This window comes from Euleptes europaea, chromosome 11 (genome assembly GCF_029931775.1).
Source record: "Euleptes europaea isolate rEulEur1 chromosome 11, rEulEur1.hap1, whole genome shotgun sequence".
Classification (NCBI taxonomy): Eukaryota; Metazoa; Chordata; class Lepidosauria; order Squamata; family Sphaerodactylidae; genus Euleptes; species Euleptes europaea.
In genome coordinates, this window is record NC_079322.1 from 13,960,425 (window position 1) to 13,979,221 (window position 18,797).

An 18,797-nucleotide genomic window follows, 5' to 3' on the forward strand; every position below is an offset into this window, starting at 1 on the left:
AATGGATTGCAAACATAAATGCTTTCCCTTTAAACGGAAAGAGCTTCGTGTCTTTAAAAAAATCACTGTTCTAATTGAATTCAGCCTCTTTCAGCTTACTCCTGAGTAAATGGAATTCTATGATAGTCGAACATTTTGTCCGGGTTTAATAGTCCTTAAGCTGCACTCCCTCTCTCTCCACGTTTGCCTAAAGTGTCATTTGACTTCTTTCTTTCTTTCTTTCTTTCTTTCTTTCTTTCTTTCTTTCTTTCTTTCTTTCTTTCTTTCTTTCTTTCTCCTTTCCCTTCCCTTCCCTTCCCTTCCCTTCCCTTCCCTTCCCTTCCCTTCCCTCTTGCCTTTCCCCAAGCAGGGACCCAAAGCAATATGCATCATTCACCTCTCCTCCATTTTATCCCCACAACAACTCTATGGAGTAGGTGCAGCTGAGAGTGGTGTGACTAACCCAACTCCCATCCATTGCCGAATTAGGATTCAAACCTGGGTCTCTCGATCCTAATCTGACACTCTTAGTATACCTCACTGGCTTTCATTTATTCTGGATGAAGGCCTGGCCACTTCTGACAGAGTATTGATTTTCTCAGTGTCTAGGTTGAGTAGTTTTCCCTGAGCAAGAATATTTATGTGTGAAATGCATTAGGAAAACATGGTTGCATCCCTGTTTCTTCTTAGTTGGAGACACCCAGGAAGTTCATTCGCTGCAGTTCAGCTGTGTGGAATGACATTTGCTGTGTAGTAATATATGACCTCTTGTAAATATGCGACACTTGAGAATCCCCCTGGTTCTCAAGGTAATATATGGCCTCTTGTGATGTAGGTTTGTTGACATGCTAACTAGTATTGGAAATAGGCATGTATGAAGGGAGAAAAGCTTGTGACTCAGCAAGTCGATCAGCTTGTGACTCAGCAAGTTTCACTGTGACAGCTGGAGAATACCGTTGGTAAACTCTGGGTTGATGATCCATTTCATGCAATGCTGGAGCCGGCACAAGTTTGCTACTGTGTGACTCAAATGCGAGGAGCGATCCCAATAATGAGTACAAGTTAACAAGTATACCTGATGATATAAACGAATATCAGGGAAACCGAATCCTCCGTCGTTGAATGGAAATTGCATCCTCTGTAAAGAAATCGGAGGAACCCCACTGAAATGTCCAAAACAATGTATTAATCTTATGAATATATCTGCAAGGTATATAGAAAGGAATTGCATGTAAACTATAAATAATCTTAGGCATAATATTCATTTTGAGTGTATTTATTTTGCCCTATAAAGACGTTTAAAATTGCCCATCTGTCAAAATCCAAAGATATATCAGCAATCAGCTTGTTAAAATTGAGCGTAATCGTATGCATAATATCTCTAGGAATCAGTATCACAAGATAAGTAATGACTTTGGGCACCACCAAAAATGTCCATAGACAAATACACTCCGTAATATATTGTCTCTCAGTGGCATCAACTCAGAATTTGCCCAATTAATCAACTATCCAGTCAAGTCTCCAAAGGTATTAATCATACTTGTTAATGCAGGAATGGAAGACTCCGGTTCTGAAATAAATAATAAAAGATAAATAATCAAAGATCATCTGCATAAAGAATAATTTTAAATTCCAAGGAGTTCTGCACAAAGCCATGAATATTATTATTTTGTCTTATGTCATAAGTCAGAGGTTTGTCTAATGGCACAAGAGGTTGCAGACATAGATCAAAACTAAGAGGAGAAAGAAGGCAACCCTGTTGAGTACCCCTCTCAAGAGGTAATGGCAGAGGAAATACCCGTACTGGTAGTCAGCATCCTGGGTCTGGGAGATGAATAAAGAATTCAAATCCACTTCCAAAATTTGTGAGGAAAACCGTATTTAGACAATGTAGCCATTATATTTTGTCAAAAGCCTTTTCAGCATCTAGTGAGAGAATGGCAGCTTGATCAGTTCTCTTACTATTTAAAGCACTATTACCGGTAACTCCATTCTAATCTCGCTGAAGTCTGTGGAGTTAGGACTGAACTGTAAATAAAGCATCTTCGGTCTGCCCCTAAAACCACAATATCTGAAGTGGCTCTCAAGTGCCACAAACAGTTTCTATGAGCTTGAATGAAGATACATCATACATCAAACCAGTCGTCCTCTGCCGTTAACTATCAAGACAATCCACCTGTACATCTTTTTGTTTGCTTTTGAATCAGGAAAGAGTTAGGATTATCAAGCCACATGGCATTCCCCCTTTAAGGATATCTTTGTACTCGTACTGGTAGCTTGCTAGGTCAGGACCAGTCAAATTGAAGCCACACTCTCCTAAAAATAATTCCTCTTTAGCGAAAAGGACTTTGCCAGAGCCCTACAGAACATGCTGCAGCGTGCCATAAAATCTGTCATCCGTGCAATTAACATGTAGACAGTTTGTTCCACAATTTGGGAGAAGGAGGTTAACCATGGAATGCATAATACAGCATTCCACAAAATGTTGCAGACAGACATCTCCGTGAAGTGGGTGCTCTAAAGAAACACCAGCATAAATGCTGTGGAGCTATATAATACAGTATAGAATATTTGCTTTTAACTCATTTATAGACCATTGAAGAAAGGCTATTTTGGGGAAGTGGGGTGCAGATTATTTTAGTAAAATAAATATATGCTCTGGAAATAACAATTTTTTTAACTTGCCGTGAAAATGGGGGCTTACAGAACGGGCGTCAGTGTCTGTGAAATACAGGTTGAATATCCCTTATCTGGACACCCGATAACTGGACTGACCCGAAAACCAGACATTTTGAGCCAGCATGCAGAGATTACTCACAGGCCCTCAGCAGCACGCCAGTTTGTTTTCTGATGGTTCAGTGTACACAAAATTATTGCAATTTTTATTTAAAAGGCTTGGGAAAGTGGGGTGCAAATTATTTTAGTAAAATAAATAAATGCTGCGTATGCTCTGGAAATAACCATTTTTTAACTTGCCGTGGAAATGGGGGCTGACAGAATGGGCAGCAGTGTTTGTGAAATGCAGGTTGAATATCCCTTATCTGGACACCGGATTACCGGACTGACCCAAAAACCAGGCTTTTTGAGCCGGCATGCAGAGATTACTCACAGGCCCTCAGCAGCACGCCAGTTTGTTTTCTAATGGTTCAGTGTACACAAAATTATTAAAAATCTTCTTTAAAATTACATTCAGGCTATGTGTATAAAGTGTATATAAAACATAAATGGATTTCGTGTTTTAAAGTTGGGTCCCATCCCCAAGATATCTCATTATGTATATGCAAATATAAATATGGCAAGATCCACAATACGGACCACTTCTGGGTCCCAAGTAGTCCGGATAAGAGATATTCAACCTGTAGTTAAGAATGGCCTCTTTCCCCCTCCCCGCAACACACACATTTTTATTAAATGATTTTTGGGGGCAACTGTAATCTTTAACTCAGTCATGCTAGTTGATTGCCTCGTTTCAGAATTACTTCGGTTGTGTATTTAGGCAACCTTATATGTAAAGAAAGAGAAACATAGAAAATGCCCCCCCCCCAATATACCAGTATCCCTAGCAGTTGTCGAAGAACTCTGTCGCAGAGGATTATGTATCTGCTAATAAATGTCAGCTACAAGCCTAGAATTCCTCTGGCAAACAGATGCAAGTGAAGTTGTTCCTTTTGCCAAAAGTGCCTTGGCCGGGGATGTGCTGTCTTTGAAGCCTATCAAGAATCGACTGCCTTTCTTTCCCAAATAAAGGGCCCATGCTTTAATTCACTTACCCGTGAGATTGCTGCGGGCCCGTTAAAAGTCCGATGTAGTTTCGTGAGGGTGGACAGCTGTAGTGTGTAGTGTTACTTGGAGTGATTTATAAGGCTTCCCCCCCTAAGAATAGCTTTTATGGTGCGATAAGTAGAACCTTAATAGCTGTTTGGCATTGGAGGTAAACTTTCATTGTCATTCTTCAGCGAGGATCATCAAGATTCCACTCATTCCCAGCTCTGGCAGTGTTGATAAGATAAAGATGTACTTCTACTGTTTTATCTGGTATGGCACCCGCATAAATACATAGGATCCTCATACCAGAATAAACCAGTTAGGACACTCGAAGTTAACCACGTGTACGTTGCGCTGATTTAAATGGGGTGTTATTAGTGACATGCATAACTGTTTCCTGTTCTTCAAAACGCTTAACCTTTTCTGGATTGGGTTGTTAATCTTTAAGGTGTTTATTTACTTGCTTTATTTATTAAATCACAAAATCACACAAGGTTGGAAGAGACCACAAGGGCCATCCAGTCCAACCCACTGTCATGCAGGATCCCCCAATCAAAGCGCTCCCGACAGATGGCCATCCAACCTTTGCTTAAAGACCTCCAAAGACGGGGTCTCCACACACCCCTCACCCCCGAGGCAGCACATTTCCCAGTCAAACCACCCTCACCGTCAGAAAGTTCTTCCTAATGTTTAGGTGGAATCACTTTTCTCTTAGTTTAAATCCATTACTCCGTGTCCTAGTCTCTGAAGCAACCGAGAACAAGCTAGTTCTCTGATTAACATGGCATCCCTTCAGATATTTAAACATGGCTATCATGTCACCCCTTAACCTTCTCCAGACTAAACAAACCCAGCTCCTTAAGTCTCTCCTCATAGGGCATAGATTCCAGGCCTTTGACCATTCTGGTCTCTCTCCTCTGGACACACTCCAACTTGTCAACATCCTTCTTAAATTGTGGAGCCCAAAACTGGACACAGTATTCCAAGTGAGGTCTGTATTCCAAGTAGTATTACTTCCCTTGATCTAGACACAATACTCCTATTGATGCAGCCCAGAATTGCATTGGCCGCCTTAGCCGCCATATCACACTGTTGACTCATATTCAGTTTGTGGTCCACTAAGACTCCCAGATCTCTTTCACATGTACTGTTGTCAAGCCAACTATCTCCCATCTTGTACCTGTGACTTATGTTGTTTCTGCCTAGGTGAAGTACCTTACACTTCTCCCTATTGAAATCCATTTTATTGCTTATGGCCCAGCTCTCCAGTCTATCTAGGTCACTCTGAACTCTGACCCTGACCTGGGGTATTAACTACCCCTCCCATCTTGGTGTCATCAGCAAATATGATTACCCCCCCTTTCTCCCCAATGGGGACCCAAAGCGGCTAATATTGGTCTCCTGTCACAACAACCTTGTCAGGTGGGTTAGGCTAAGCATGTGTGACTGGCCCAGGGTCGTCCAACAAGCTTCCATGGCTAGGGTTGTCAACCTCCAGGTGGTGGCTGGAGATCTCTCGCTATTGCAATTGATCTCCAGGCGACAGAAAGAAAATGGCCACTTTGGCAGTTGGACTCTTATGGCATTGAAGTCCCTCCCCTCTCCAAACTCTCCTCAGGCTCCACCCCAAAATCTCCAGGTATTTCCCAACCCGGAGCTGGCAACTCTGTCCATGGCAGAGTCGAGATTTGAACCTGGGTCTCCCAGATCCTAGTCCAATATTTTAACCACCACGCCGGCTTTCAGTCTGTTGGGATAAACTCTGTCTCTTTTGCCAACACCTGAAAAGAATTCTGAGCACACCTGTTTAGGATAGGATTGCTGTCTGAGATGGTTACTTTTTCTCAAAAATATGCTTCTGCTGGCAATGCGTTGGTATAACCTACCATAGGAAAAGTTAGGATTAAGACAGACAAGATATTTTAAGAGAGGTGGTTTGATAGCACAGATGCACATACATTTTTATGTTTTCAGGCAAGCTTTGCAACAAAGAATTTCTGTGGATTTTCAATGTCGTTCAAGATATGCTGGCTAATGTTGGGTGCCCGTTCGCTGACTCTCATAAGGTTGCCAACACATGCTTCCCACCCACCTACCCCAGAGCAGTTTTTCAACAGTTTTTCCAAATGTTGCTCACTGGACCCACACTTTCCTGTTGAGAGTCTGTGCACCAGCAATCTCCAAACTCAAATCAAGTCCCCGCCCCTTTAAATGCTGCTTCATAATTGGCTGTAGTGAGAGAAGAGTTCCCTCCCCCCAAAAAACCCAATTGCCGCATAAAAAAGCATTTTAAGAACATAAAAGAAAAAATGGAGCAATCGGAAAAGAATGGGGGGTGGGGAGAAATCCAAGGCTCGGTTTTAAAAAGCCTTTCTTTTGCTAAGAAAGAGCTCAGAGGAAGCAGAAAGTATTTGAATGTCCGCCTCTGGACATGCTGCTTTCTAATTGGCTATGAGCGAAACTAAGCTTTGCCTTATGCACGGGGATTTCACCCGGGCTGAGCTCAGGGGAGAAGGAAGAATCGGGTTAACAGAGGAACGGGAAGTCCCCGGACTTGTGAGGGCTGGCAGCCAGGTCATCTCTAATGGAGGGGGAACTCATGCATAACTGCAAGGAACAACTGAGATAAACGGGTGGACATGAGTGAAAGTACCCCTGCATAAACAACCAAAGTAGCAAAAGTCATTCAGTTATCTGGATCCGTCGTGGCACTGGCTTCCTTTTTTTTTTTTTTTTAAGTTTTTATTTTTATAGATGAAAGGGTACAGGAAAAAAAGGGAAGGTAAATCGTTATATATTTATATAAAAACAATACAGTGTTGTAAAGATTTTCTTGATAAAACATAGTTACAAAATACCGTTCAGTTATTCTACTTGTGTCATATTAATATTCTTTTATCAAATATTCTAAATTTTGCTTAACCATTAATTAACAAAGAATAATGCACTACTTGTTATAAATATTTAAACCAACATACTTCATTCAAATTATTTGCAGTTCATATAAGTGTAAAATAACGCCCACTTCTCATCAAATTGTTCTGTAGATTCATTGGATTTTAGGTTTAACTCAAAAGTCATTTTTGCCATACTAGCATATTCTAAGAGTTTTTCTTTCCAGTCTTCTATTTCGGGTATATGAGTTAGTTTCCATGTTCTTGCCAACACCGTTCTAGCTGCGGTTGTAGCATATTTAAAAACATCATGTAAATTCAAAGGCAAGTTTGGTGGCACTATGCTGAGTAAGTAAGATTTGGGATCAAATGTTAACTTCATATCTAACATCAACTGGCTTCCGAATACCGCTAACCAGCATCTTCTCTCTTGGTTTGCAGTGCCGTCCATCCAGAGGCCGGAAAAGAGGCTACTGCTGGTGTGTGGATAAATACGGGCAACCCCTCCCTGTGTATGACGGGAAGGGGAAAGGAGATGTTCATTGCTACAATTTAGAAAGCAAATGAGAGACGACGTGCACCATCTTCCATGGAATCTGTGTGTGGCATCTAGAGGCCTTAGAGTGACTGGGATTTAGCGTGGACTGTGTTGGACTTGCAATTTCCAGGTCCTGCCCCCTGCTTATATTGGGGGGACGAATGACTCTGTGGACGCTGCAGCTGCATCCGGCCACTGTCACACTTCCAGCTTTCTATAGATTCGCGCAGGGAGCTCTGAAATCCCCAATAAATCTGCACTATTGATCCCCAGAAAGAATAAGAGGAAAAAAAGGCACTTCAGAATGGATTCAGGGAGACTCCACTGACTTTTGTTTTGTTTGTTTTAAATAACGGCCTGTGACCAATTTGATCCCGAAAGATAACTGTGTTGTTGTTGTTGTTTTTTAAGAATTTATAGATGGTAAGCTTTGTTAAAGATATTCAACACATCAGGTGTAATCCAACCCAAACGAAGCACTTTTCAGTCCTGTAGATTTCAGCGGAGGAGTTAAGCATTAACTCATTTCTCTCCCACTGAAATCAAAAGAAGTGCTTGGCCTGAGCTGGATTGCACCGAGGTTTTTAAGTTTAAGCTTTTGTTTTTATACAGGTCTGACGGGAAACTTATCTTCACGGGTAAAAATGTTTTATTATGAAAAGCTCAAAGAACTTTTTAAAAGAAACATGTTTCTACATGGCTATTTTTTTTCCTGTAAAATATACTGTATTATGAATATTCTGTTAGTCTGTATTTAATATAATTGTTTTTTAAATAAACTATTTAAATGTAACATATGAATACTTCATCATGTACAATCATTATGTTTGGAGTTTTATTCCCCTGCTGACTTAACGAAGGCCCAATGGGCTGCATCTACAAAAAGCAATGTAAGGTTGAGGAAAGGGGCCTCCACCTCTCGTGATAGGCAATAATCTATATTTTACAAATCCATAGAGACAGTAAGAGGCAATCTGGAAAGCAGTTTCCATTCTCCATATTCTCCAGACTAGTATAGCCCTTTACCTGTAGCCATTCATTAGCTAGTTTGGAGAGGGAGAAAGAGGTTTTTTTGTTATCTAGGCCAGGAATCCCCAACCTTTTTTGAGACTGTGGCTTCCTTGGAATGACACAGCGTAGTGGATGTCACAAAATTGCTGCCACGGCGGGTGGTGAAGTTACTTGCGCTGTGATCGCTGAGGTGGTTTTCCATGGCTTGCCTCTGTGTAGCAACCTGGGGCTTCCTTGGTGGCCTCCTATCCAAATACGGACCAAGGATGACCCCACTTAGCTTCCGAGGTCTGACAAGATCAGGCTAGCCTGGCCCATCCAAGTCAGCCTAACTGATTTAGATTGGCGTTAACTACCTAGGATTGCCTTGCTAAGCCCCCAATTTAAATCATGCCCACACACACCCTGTAATAAAGTTCCAAACATGGAGCTCCTAGTCCATATGTCTGCCACATGAACTGTGTAGTGTGTGAATTGGACCTCATTTAAAACACCCGTAACCCTTAGATTATTGTCATGCTGGTGTGGCCTGGAAAAGGGCCACAGACGAGCAACAAATCCTTTTGGACGAGACTGGGTTGCAAGAAAACCCCTTGCTCCTTGGGTATGTCAGCCTGTTGTATGTGACCTGCTGAAAATGTGAACGAGAGCATTCTCAAAAGAAGAGGATGCAGGCTGTGCGAGCAATGTTCTGCCTCCCCGCCACCCCTAGGAAAAACATGAAAAGCTTAACTGCCTGTGGCAATATTTCTGGTTGGCTTAGAAGTTATTTGAAACTTTATGGGGAAGGACTAACCCTCGGGCAGCAATAATCATACACCTATATATAGTTAGAATATGGTTTAAGAAAAATATGTATTTAAATGTATATAAAGGTTGATTAAAAAAATTATGGACCACAACTCCAGCAGAGAGCTTGGTACTTTTAGGCCTATTTTTTCAACGGTCTTGAGGGCGCTGAACTATTGCCCTAGATGGTGGGTAAGTTCTTCTATGGTGCAGTTAAAGACATAAGCAACTAGTCCAAGGATTTACAATTCTTCAGTATTGAGTCACATGATCCTAGCAGTTGCCAAAGCAATTTTTACACAAATACATCTCTTTTTTTTCTGAAATGTGTAAGCTGCAACTCATGATTGTTCTGGCACAACCAAGGAAATAAAATAATAATCCAAGCAACCATAACAATTAAATTAAACTTGTTTACATCAGCAGGTGTGACCTGGATCTTGTTGGCCAACATCTGACACAAGTTTGGTTTTTTTGCATCAGCCAAAGTTCCTGAATCGTGTTGAAAGGCAGTGCCACATCAAGGTACTTTACAGAAGTCAAATCTAGAGTAGTCTAATCAGAGCTTCAGGACTTCTGAGATGTCACTTCACAACCTTTCAGCAAGCTCAGAATCAGTATAGAAGAAGAAGAGTTGGTTTTTATGTGCCGACTTTCTCTACTTTTTAAAAGGAGAATCAAACTCACTTACAACCTTCCCTTACTCTCCCAACAACAGGCATCTTGTGATGTAGGTGGTGTGGCTGAGAGAGTTCTGTGTTGGAAATACAACGTCTAGTGCACAAAGATTGATTAAAGAAAGGAAGATCAGCAGGGGGCAGCAAGTGTGAGAGTTGGATAGATAGAAAGGTTGTGATCCTTCTCCCTTCCTGTGTTCTTGTTTGGTTCCATAATGCAACCCTACTCTTCCTTCTAGTTACAGTGAAAGAGAGGAGCAACAGGCCGCATGTTGCCCTGTTAGTTATGGACCCTAGTTAGAAATAAGCCTGTCTCTCAGTCGTTTACCAAGTTTGTGATTTCTGAATAAACTCACTTTGTTTAGTCCTTAATCAGACTCAGGATCATTCTTAAGTAAAACTCCATTTCCTTCATTCTGAGACTAGCCCAAGGTCACCCAGCTGCCTTCATGGGTAGGAGTGGGGAAACCAGCCCTGTTCACCAGATTAGAGTCCACCACTCATGTGGAGGAGTGGGGAATCAAACCCAGTTCTCCAGATTGGAGTCCACCGTTCTTAACCACTATACCACGCTGGCTCCCCAAAGGTCTCACAGACTTCCCCTTTAACAGATTCTCTATGAAGTTCTGATGTCATGGTTCATCTCAATTCCTTTATCAGAAATATCTTCAATGATAAAACAAAACGGATACTTCAGCTATAAACATGAAACTCTTCAACTTCACAAGATCTAGTGACTCACAAGCAGCAACGCTTTTGCTGCTGGCCAATCACACACTCCCAGCCTAAGCCACCTCACAGGGCTGTTGTTGTGAGGATAGACTAAGAGGAGAGGAGAAGGATGTAAGATGCTTTGGGTCCCTGTTGGGGGCAAGGGTGGGGGTATTAAGGAAGTAAACAAAGATACATGAAATTTAACAGGAAAGCAACTAATTCTACATCAAAGCACCCCTAATTTTTTCATCCCATCTTTGGAAAAAGAAAAAGAGTTGGATTTTATATGCCGACTTTCTCTACCTTTTAAGGAGAATCAAACTGGCTTACAATCTCCTTCCCTTCCCCTTCCCACAACAGACACCTTGTGAGACAGATGGGGCTGAGAGAGTTCGGAGAGAACTGTGACTAGCCCAAGGTCACCCAGCAGGCTTCATGTGTATTAGGAATGGGGAATCAAACGCAGTTCTCCAGATTAGAGTCCACCACTCTTAACCACTACACCACATTGGCTCATGGTGATGAAGCTAGCTTAATTGGCCTTGAAATTGATGGCAGGATAGGACTGGGGGTGACAATTTCATGATAAAGGTCCCCACTATTGGATGGCCCTTTGAATGTGACAACAAAACCTTGGCGTCTAGCTAGTCCCATGGCACTAGAAGCAGGAGAAAAAATGGTTGAAAAATAAGAAGAAGAAGAATTGGTTTTTATACCCTGCTTTTTCCTCTACTTTTAAGGAATATCAACGAGACTTACAATCACCTTCCCTTCCTCTCCCCACACCTTTTGAGAGAGAGAGAGCTCCAAGTGAACTGTGACTAGCCCAAGGTCACCCAGCTGGCTTCATGTGTAGGAGTGGAGAAACCAACCCAGTTCACCAGATTAGAGTCCTCCACTCATGAAGGAGTGGGGAATCAAACCTGGTTCTCCAGATTAGAGTCCACTGCTCTTAACCACTACACCACGTGGGCAACGAATAGGAACCTTGCTGCTATCACCAAAAGGTTCATTAAAATGAAGGGGATCTTGGTTTTCTCTTTTCTTCAACCAAAACCAGCCCAAGGAAATTCTCTCCCTCCCTCCACCCAGAGAGTTAAAAACCAACTCCTCCAGGATGCCAGCTGTAATTAGCGCAGGACATAATTCAGTAAAATGTGTGGAATTAGCTCTGTTATTTTTGGCAAGCAGAAGGCAGAATGCCGCAGAGGTGACTTAATGCCTCGTATTTTGCCTCTGTGGCTCTCTTTTTCATTCTGCTTTCAGCTCAGTATCTAATTAAGCAAACACTTTGCTCGTGATTTAGAAGGCGATTCTAAAAATCCCCACCGAAACAACCCGTTTAGAACTCCTCGTGATTACACCTGATGAATGCTAAGAATGGTTTTTTTCACAGAAACCAAGGAAAGCATATAAATTAATGGCACAAACCTTCATAAAATACTTGTTTCATTTTTCACCCATATTTATGAGAGGAGAAAAAAGTGTTCACAGTGTTCCATTACACTCTGGTGTCACACTAACAGCGCATTCCTGAGAGGAATGCCTGCGCCGGTTTTAGGAGGCAACCCAGCGGGTAGAGGTTTCAGCGGCGGAGGAATCCTCCTTAGGAGACGGCGTTGTCTCCTAAGGAGGATTCCTCCGCCGCCGAAACCTCTACTTGGCGCCAAAAACTGGCGTATCTTTGTTAAAACAAAAAGGGCCGTTCGGCTCCGGAGACCAACTGCCCGGCGCCGGAACGTTATTTTTTCAGGATGTTTTTTTTAAAAAAAGAGGCAGAAAAGAACACACCGGCAACAAAGGCGGGAAAACAATTGCGGGGCTGTTTGAACTAGTCAGAGTGCTTTAGAGATGGCTCATAGACGGATTGAGATGAGTTGTATGAACTCCCAGCTTTGTATCGCTTTATTCCAAAACGGGCCAACAACGGATGACATCCGGTTTAGAATGGTAATCTGAATAGGGCCTCAGAAATGGCAGTCAGAGTAGGGGCGAAAACGCACGGTCGCTTTATCCTCCTTTAATCCCTGTTTTAGCCAGGATCGAACGCACATTAGGCGAAACGCATGCGTTGAATCCTGGCTGAATCCTGGCTGAAACAGGGATTAAAGGAGGATAAAGCGGCCATGCGTTTTCGCCCCTAGGTATGTTCAGGGGAAGGTGTGGAGCCATTCACAATCCAGTCTAATCCCCAGCATTGCCTTTTGGGGATGGTCGAAGGTACAGTTGCCAACCTCCATATGGGTGTGTGTGTGTGGAAATCTTTCAGAATTAGAACTCAGCTCCAGACCATAGAGAACAGTTCCCCGTAGGGCTGCCAGGTCCCTCTTCACCAGGAGGTTTTTGGGGCAGAGCCTGAGGAGGGCGGGGTTTGGGGAGGGGAGGGACTTCAATGGCATAGAGTCCAATTGCCAAAGCGGCCATTTTCTCCAGGGGAACCGATCTCTGTCAGCTGGAGATCAGTTGTAATAGCAGGAGATCTCCAGCTGGTACCTGGAGGTTAAACAATCACAAAAGCAGTAGTGGCAGAAAAAAGCACAAAGTTGATATGCCAAGTAAATGTATTGCAAAACTTGTAACAAAGTTGTCACACAAGTAGACAAGCATACAATTAGACAAGCAGACACCTGGAGGTTGGCAACCTTAGTTCCCTGGGAGAAAATGTCTGCTTTGGAGGCTAGGGCGATATACTCCACTGAGGCCCTTCCCCTCACTAAATCTTACTCTCCCCAAGCTTCACCCTCAAATCTCCAGGAATTTCCCAGGCTAGTCAAAGAGGAGCCTTTCTTTCTTTTTTTTCACCAGCAGAAAAAGTGGTTGGATCCAACTCACAGAACACATTTCACAGCACAAAGAAGCATAGAATGACACAAAAGTACAGATTCAGAGGTTCTGTTCACACCAGGGGGAGACAAAATCAAAAAGGGTCAAGGGACAAAATCAAAATTGGACAGGTGAGACCCTTGAAGCCATCCCTATCCAAGCCAACTTGTGGTCTTCTAAGCCAAATACAACCATCCTGCTACGTATTTGACAGTCTGCTAGGAACTTTACTGCCCTGTCCTGGATGGCCCAGGCAAGCCCGGTCTCATCAGATCTCAGAAGCTAAATACTGTGTGGAATACTGTGTACAGTTCTGGTCACCGTACCTAAAAAAGGATACTAAGCTTGAGAAGGTGCAGAAATGAGCAACCAAAATGATCAGGGGTCTAGAGCAACTGTCCTATGAGGAGCGGATAAAATGCTTAGGGCTGTTTAGCTTGGAAGCAAGTCGGTTAAGAGGAGATATGATAGAGGTCTATAAAATTATGCATGGTATGGAGAGATGGACAGGGAGAAGCTTTTCTCCCTCTCAATACTAGAACGCGGGGTCATCTGCTGAAGCTGGAGGGCGAGAGATTCAAAACAGATAAAAGGAAGTATTTCTTCTCACAATGTTAAATTGTGGAACTCCCTGCCCCAGGATGTGGTGATGGCTGCCAACTTGGAAGGCTTTAAGAGGGGAGTGGACATGTTCAAGGAGGCTAGGGCTATCTATGGCTACTAGTCAAAATGAATACTAGTCATGACACATACCTATTCTCTACAGTATCCAAGGAGCATTCCTATTATATTAGGTGCTTTGGAACACAGGCAGGATAATGCTTCTGCAGTCATCTTGTTTGTGGGCTTCCTAGAGGCACCTGGTTGGCCACTGTGTAAACAGACTGCTGGTCTTGATGGGCCTTGGTCTTATGATGCTGCCCTATGTTCTTATGTTCTTAAACAAGGTTGGCCCTAGTTAGCAATTGGATGGAAGACCACCAAGGAAGTCCCAAGTTGCTATGCAGAGGCAGGCAATGGCAAACCACCTCTGAAGATCTCTTGCCTTGAAAACCCCAAGAGAGTCACCATAAGTCAACTGTAACTTGATGGCGGTTGCCACCACCTGGTACTTTACCACCCCACCCCACTTTTGCTGTCCCAAACAAGAAGCTATGGAGGCAGCTTATTGGGATCCAGTTGGCCTACATGATGGGGGAGGGGGCCGTGTTCCACTCATGGGACCTCAGTCTGTTCCAGCTAGTAATTCATAATGAGCTGTTATATGGGAACCATGTGCAACGTAAGACTGATGTGGTTAGCATTTATGTTAAGGAGAGCAATAAATAGCTCTATAAATCCCCCATAAACGACAAGGAATCAAGCTAATACAGCCTTCAGGCGAACCCATTATCTCCCGAGCGACTTGAGAAAGTGTCCTTTCTTCTTTGACATACAGTGCCCATAGACTTCTGAGCTCAGAATATCTCCTTCCACCTCTCTGGCACGCACAGCCCAGCGGGCATAATGCTAGGTATTTGTGCATGAGGAGAAGGAAGGTTCAATGCATACCAAAACCACAGAATTAATTAGTTTTTAGTACAGTCTGAACTTTTTACGAGTGAATTCCATAGAAACATTAGCACAGCGTAATCCTTTATTGACCTGAGCACTAAAATTAAGTAATGGTTTTTATAAATCTGTTGGGAAATCATTTTTTGGTATCTCTCCTCACTCTTAAAAAAAAGAGAGAGAGAGAGAGCTAGGTAACTGGATGGCTCCACAGAGATTTTCTGTATTAGCCGTTCAAATTATATTTAAAGTATGAAAAGTGCTCGGCAACTTTGCTAGGTGGCAGGAGTGTAATATTTAAAAGGAAGTGTTTATATGAAGAGCTGTTTCGAAAAAGGAGCCATTTGTCCAGCTGAGAGTGACCCATGGCTGTTCTTCTCTACCAATGGAATGTCTGCCTGCTTCTCCCACTTCCCCCAAGTAAATTATCTGCTCTTATTCCTGACAAATTACGTCCTTCAAGCAAGAGCCCTGAAGATACCATCGCCTGCGAGAAGGATCTCAGCAAAACCTTGAGCCACGGGACAGCAGGAAAACCAATAACCTTCCTTCCCAGCACCCTTTGCAAACTCTGTAGACCATCACCCTGCTTGGAGGAAATGGGTATATCTTCTTGGTCCAACAGAATTCCAGCTAATGCTGGGAGCTGCGAGGGACTAAGATTTCCCAGCCTGAAACCACGAAGACACCGCAGCACACAATGAGAACCGTTCTTTCATCAGGAACGTTTAGCATTGACAGCGGAGTCAATGGGACATGGTTTGGACATGGAAAGCAGGTAAGAAGGTATTGGCCAGCAGCCTCTTCTCTTGATAACAAGAAAATGACGACTGCAAGAGGTCAGCTGCTACTGGGTCCCATGAGTATGTGCTCAGCTTCCAGTAGTGCTTGAAAGTAGGGAAGATGCCTCCTCACTTATCCATCCTGCGTAGGTTTCTAGAAGATGTGGCCTCCCAGTCTTGATTAGGCCCATATCATTTGTTATTTGTGTTTTTGTTTAAGCCTATATTTCCAGGCCACCACCACCCATTACCTGGCCAGCAGCGGGACTTACTGGCAGTAGGAGAAGGTCTAGGCTAGCATCGCCAGCAATGCAGCAATGTCACTTCTGGCGTGCACTGGAAGTGATGTCATCACTTCTCCAGATATGCAGGACAATTTGGTATTTAGGCAAAAAACTCTATGGTAGAAGGCCTCTCCTCACTGCCGATAAATCACCATGCCATCAGTTGCCAGGAGGGACTTATACACACACACGCGCATACATGTGTATGTGCGTGTATAAAGTGTTTGTATAAAGTGCTGTCGAGTCACAGCCAACTTATGGTGACCCCTTATGGGGTTTTCAAGGCAAGAGACGAACAGAGGTGATTTGCCATTGCCTGCCTCTGCATAGCAACCCTGGACTTGCTTGGTGGTCTCACATCCAAGTACTAACCAGGGCTGACCCTGCTTAGCTTCCAGGACCTAACGAGATTGGGCTATACCATGCTGCCTTCCCTCCGATGGAGGATGGATGGATGGATGGATGGATGGATGGATGGATGGATGGATGGATAGATAGATAGATAGATAGATAGATAGATAGATAGATAGATAGATAGATAGATAGATAGATAGATAGATAGATAGATAGATACCTTGGACATATTGCAGGCTTGGTTCCAGACCACCAGAATAAAGCGAATATCGCAATAAAGCAAGTCACACAACTTTTTTGGTTTCCCAGTGCATATAAAAGTTATGTTTATACTATACTGTAGTCTATTAAGTATGAAATAGCATTATGTCTAAAAAATGTACTGTAATAATAATGAAAAAGTTTGAAATATTGCAAGAATTACTAAAATGTGACAGACATGAAGTGCGCACACGCTGTTGGAAAAATGGTGCTGACAGACTTGCTCGAAAACACAATATCTGCGAAGCACAATAAAGCGAGGCACAATAAAATGAGGTATGCCTATACACACACACACACACGCACAACACAATCAGACAACACAAGATGTCCAGTGCCCTACTAGGAATGCAGAATTAGAAAATAGTGTCTAAGGCATGATGCAACATAAACAATGCAGGAAGTGGATTACCAAGATAGGCAGGAAAAACAAGATGATGGAGACAATAAACAACAGAATAGACTAGAGCCCTATTCCCTTGATTAAAAAAAAAATGCCCTCCTGTTTTACCGTGTGTGGAATGATGGAAGAGTGAATGCCTTCCTGACTGCCTGAGACAGGCTGTTCCTTGAGGCGGGATCCTCAATAGAGAATGCACATGCATGGGCAGCCATTTGCAGGACAGCACTTTCAGAAGGTAGGGTTGCCAGGTCCCTCTTCGCCACTGGTGGGAGGTTTTTGGGGTGCAGCCTGAGGAGGGTGGGGTTTAGGGAGGGGAGGGAAGGATCTTCAATGCCATAGAATCCAATTGCCAAAGCAGTCATTTTCTCCAGGTAAACTGATCTCTATTGGCTGGAGATCAGTTGTAATAGCCGGAGATCTCCAGCTAGCACCTGGAGGTTGGCAACCCTATCAGAAGGCCTTGCTTCAATGAGTGAAGCTATTGTGGCAGGGCATAGCTATAGAGGCATTCCTGCAGATACTTCAACAGCCAGAGAAGTGTTTAGTAAGATTATATATATTTGACTAGTTTCCTCAGCATAGGAGGAATATTCCTGCTAAAATATGAAAAAGGCAGAGTCTAGGAAGCATTCATTCCTCCTTTAGATAGAAAATATTGTTTGTTATCTGAGGTCTTTTATGCATGGCTGTTTCACTTGCCGTCACCCCTCTGATGACTTCAGATCTTTGTGTTGATTGTACATGCCATTTCTGACCGTCAGAGGTCGCCTCACTCTCCCCCTGTGTTTCCCCACATTTTGCCTCCGTTTTCAAATTCAAGATAAAACAGGTCTCTCAAAATGCAGGGAAATGCAGGGGAAGAACGAGGTGACTTCTGGCAGTCGGAAATGGCATGCATAATCCAAACAAAGACACGAAGTCGTCACAGGGGTGACAGCGAGTGAAACAGCCGTGCATCAAAGACCTGACTGTCAAAAGGCAGTACTTGTATGCTATAGAGGATGCTACTAACCCCATGGCAATTTGTTATGCAAAACAGCACCTGCTTCCAGGTGTTATGCTGTCAGAAAGCACAGAGATGCTTATGACAGAGTTTTCCAGGTGCTTTGCAGAGGAAAATCACCTTTGCAGACTCAAAAAAGTGAGGTAATATAGTCTAAACAGTTGCCGTCTTGCTCGGCTCTTCAGCCTGTAAGGGTCACCTCCCTCTCAGTAAGTGATGTGTGGGTAAATCCAGCAGAAGAAATCAAAGTAGAAGTCAGGAAGTGAACACTGGTACGCCAAGCAGCAAATCAAGCTGCAAATGCTTCAATCCCCAATGGAGGAAAGGGAGCAGAAAGAAAGCGAGGCAGAACAGATCTGTGCTGTTGGATACTGGTCTTTAAAACTTCATTTTCGGTCTCCAGTCAGTGATACATGTTTTAGCTTTGTGAAAAACACATCTAGTGTCCTAGAGGGTTCTGGTGGAAGATTAAAAAAAACAAAAAACGGTGGGAGATGGTTGTTTGGGGCTGCTAATTCCAGCCAGGAATGTTCCTGGAGATTTGGGGCGGATACCTGTGGGCAGGGAAATTGGAGAGGGATTTCACCTATATGGTATGCCATAAAATTTGCCCTCTGAAGCAGCCATTTTCTCCAGGAAAGCTGATCTCTGTAGTCTGGAGATCAGTTGTAATTTCTGGAGAATTCCAGGTCTCACCTGGAGGTTGGCAAGCCTAATGAAAATATCCTTTCGTACCTCTACTCCGTGGTCATTTTGTTGAAGTTAAACACACCCTGAGGCAAAGATGGAGATTAAAACAAATGCAAGAAGAACCTGCTTCGGGGGAATGCCAAGTATGTGTCGGCCTTTTCAAAATATGTTATTGATTATTACAATGCTTGTGTCCTGTTTCCCCCCTGCATAGGGGTTAAAATAAAACAGAAGTCCAGCAGCATTTTAAAGACCAACCAACAATAATTGTTCCAGCAT

General features: G+C 43.1%; 1 protein-coding gene across 1 annotated transcript in view; it reads left to right on the forward strand.

Moving 5' to 3' along the window:
- Nucleotides 1–7,563, forward strand: part of IGFBP3 (insulin like growth factor binding protein 3) — a 38,432-nt gene extending 30,869 nt beyond the window's left edge. The window contains exon 4 of the mRNA XM_056857546.1: nucleotides 7,080–7,563. Coding sequence (XP_056713524.1) covers nucleotides 7,080–7,205 — 126 coding nt within the window. The 3' untranslated portion in view covers nucleotides 7,206–7,563. The remainder of the gene's footprint in view (nucleotides 1–7,079) is intronic.
- The last annotated feature ends 11,234 nt before the right edge of the window (nucleotides 7,564–18,797 follow it).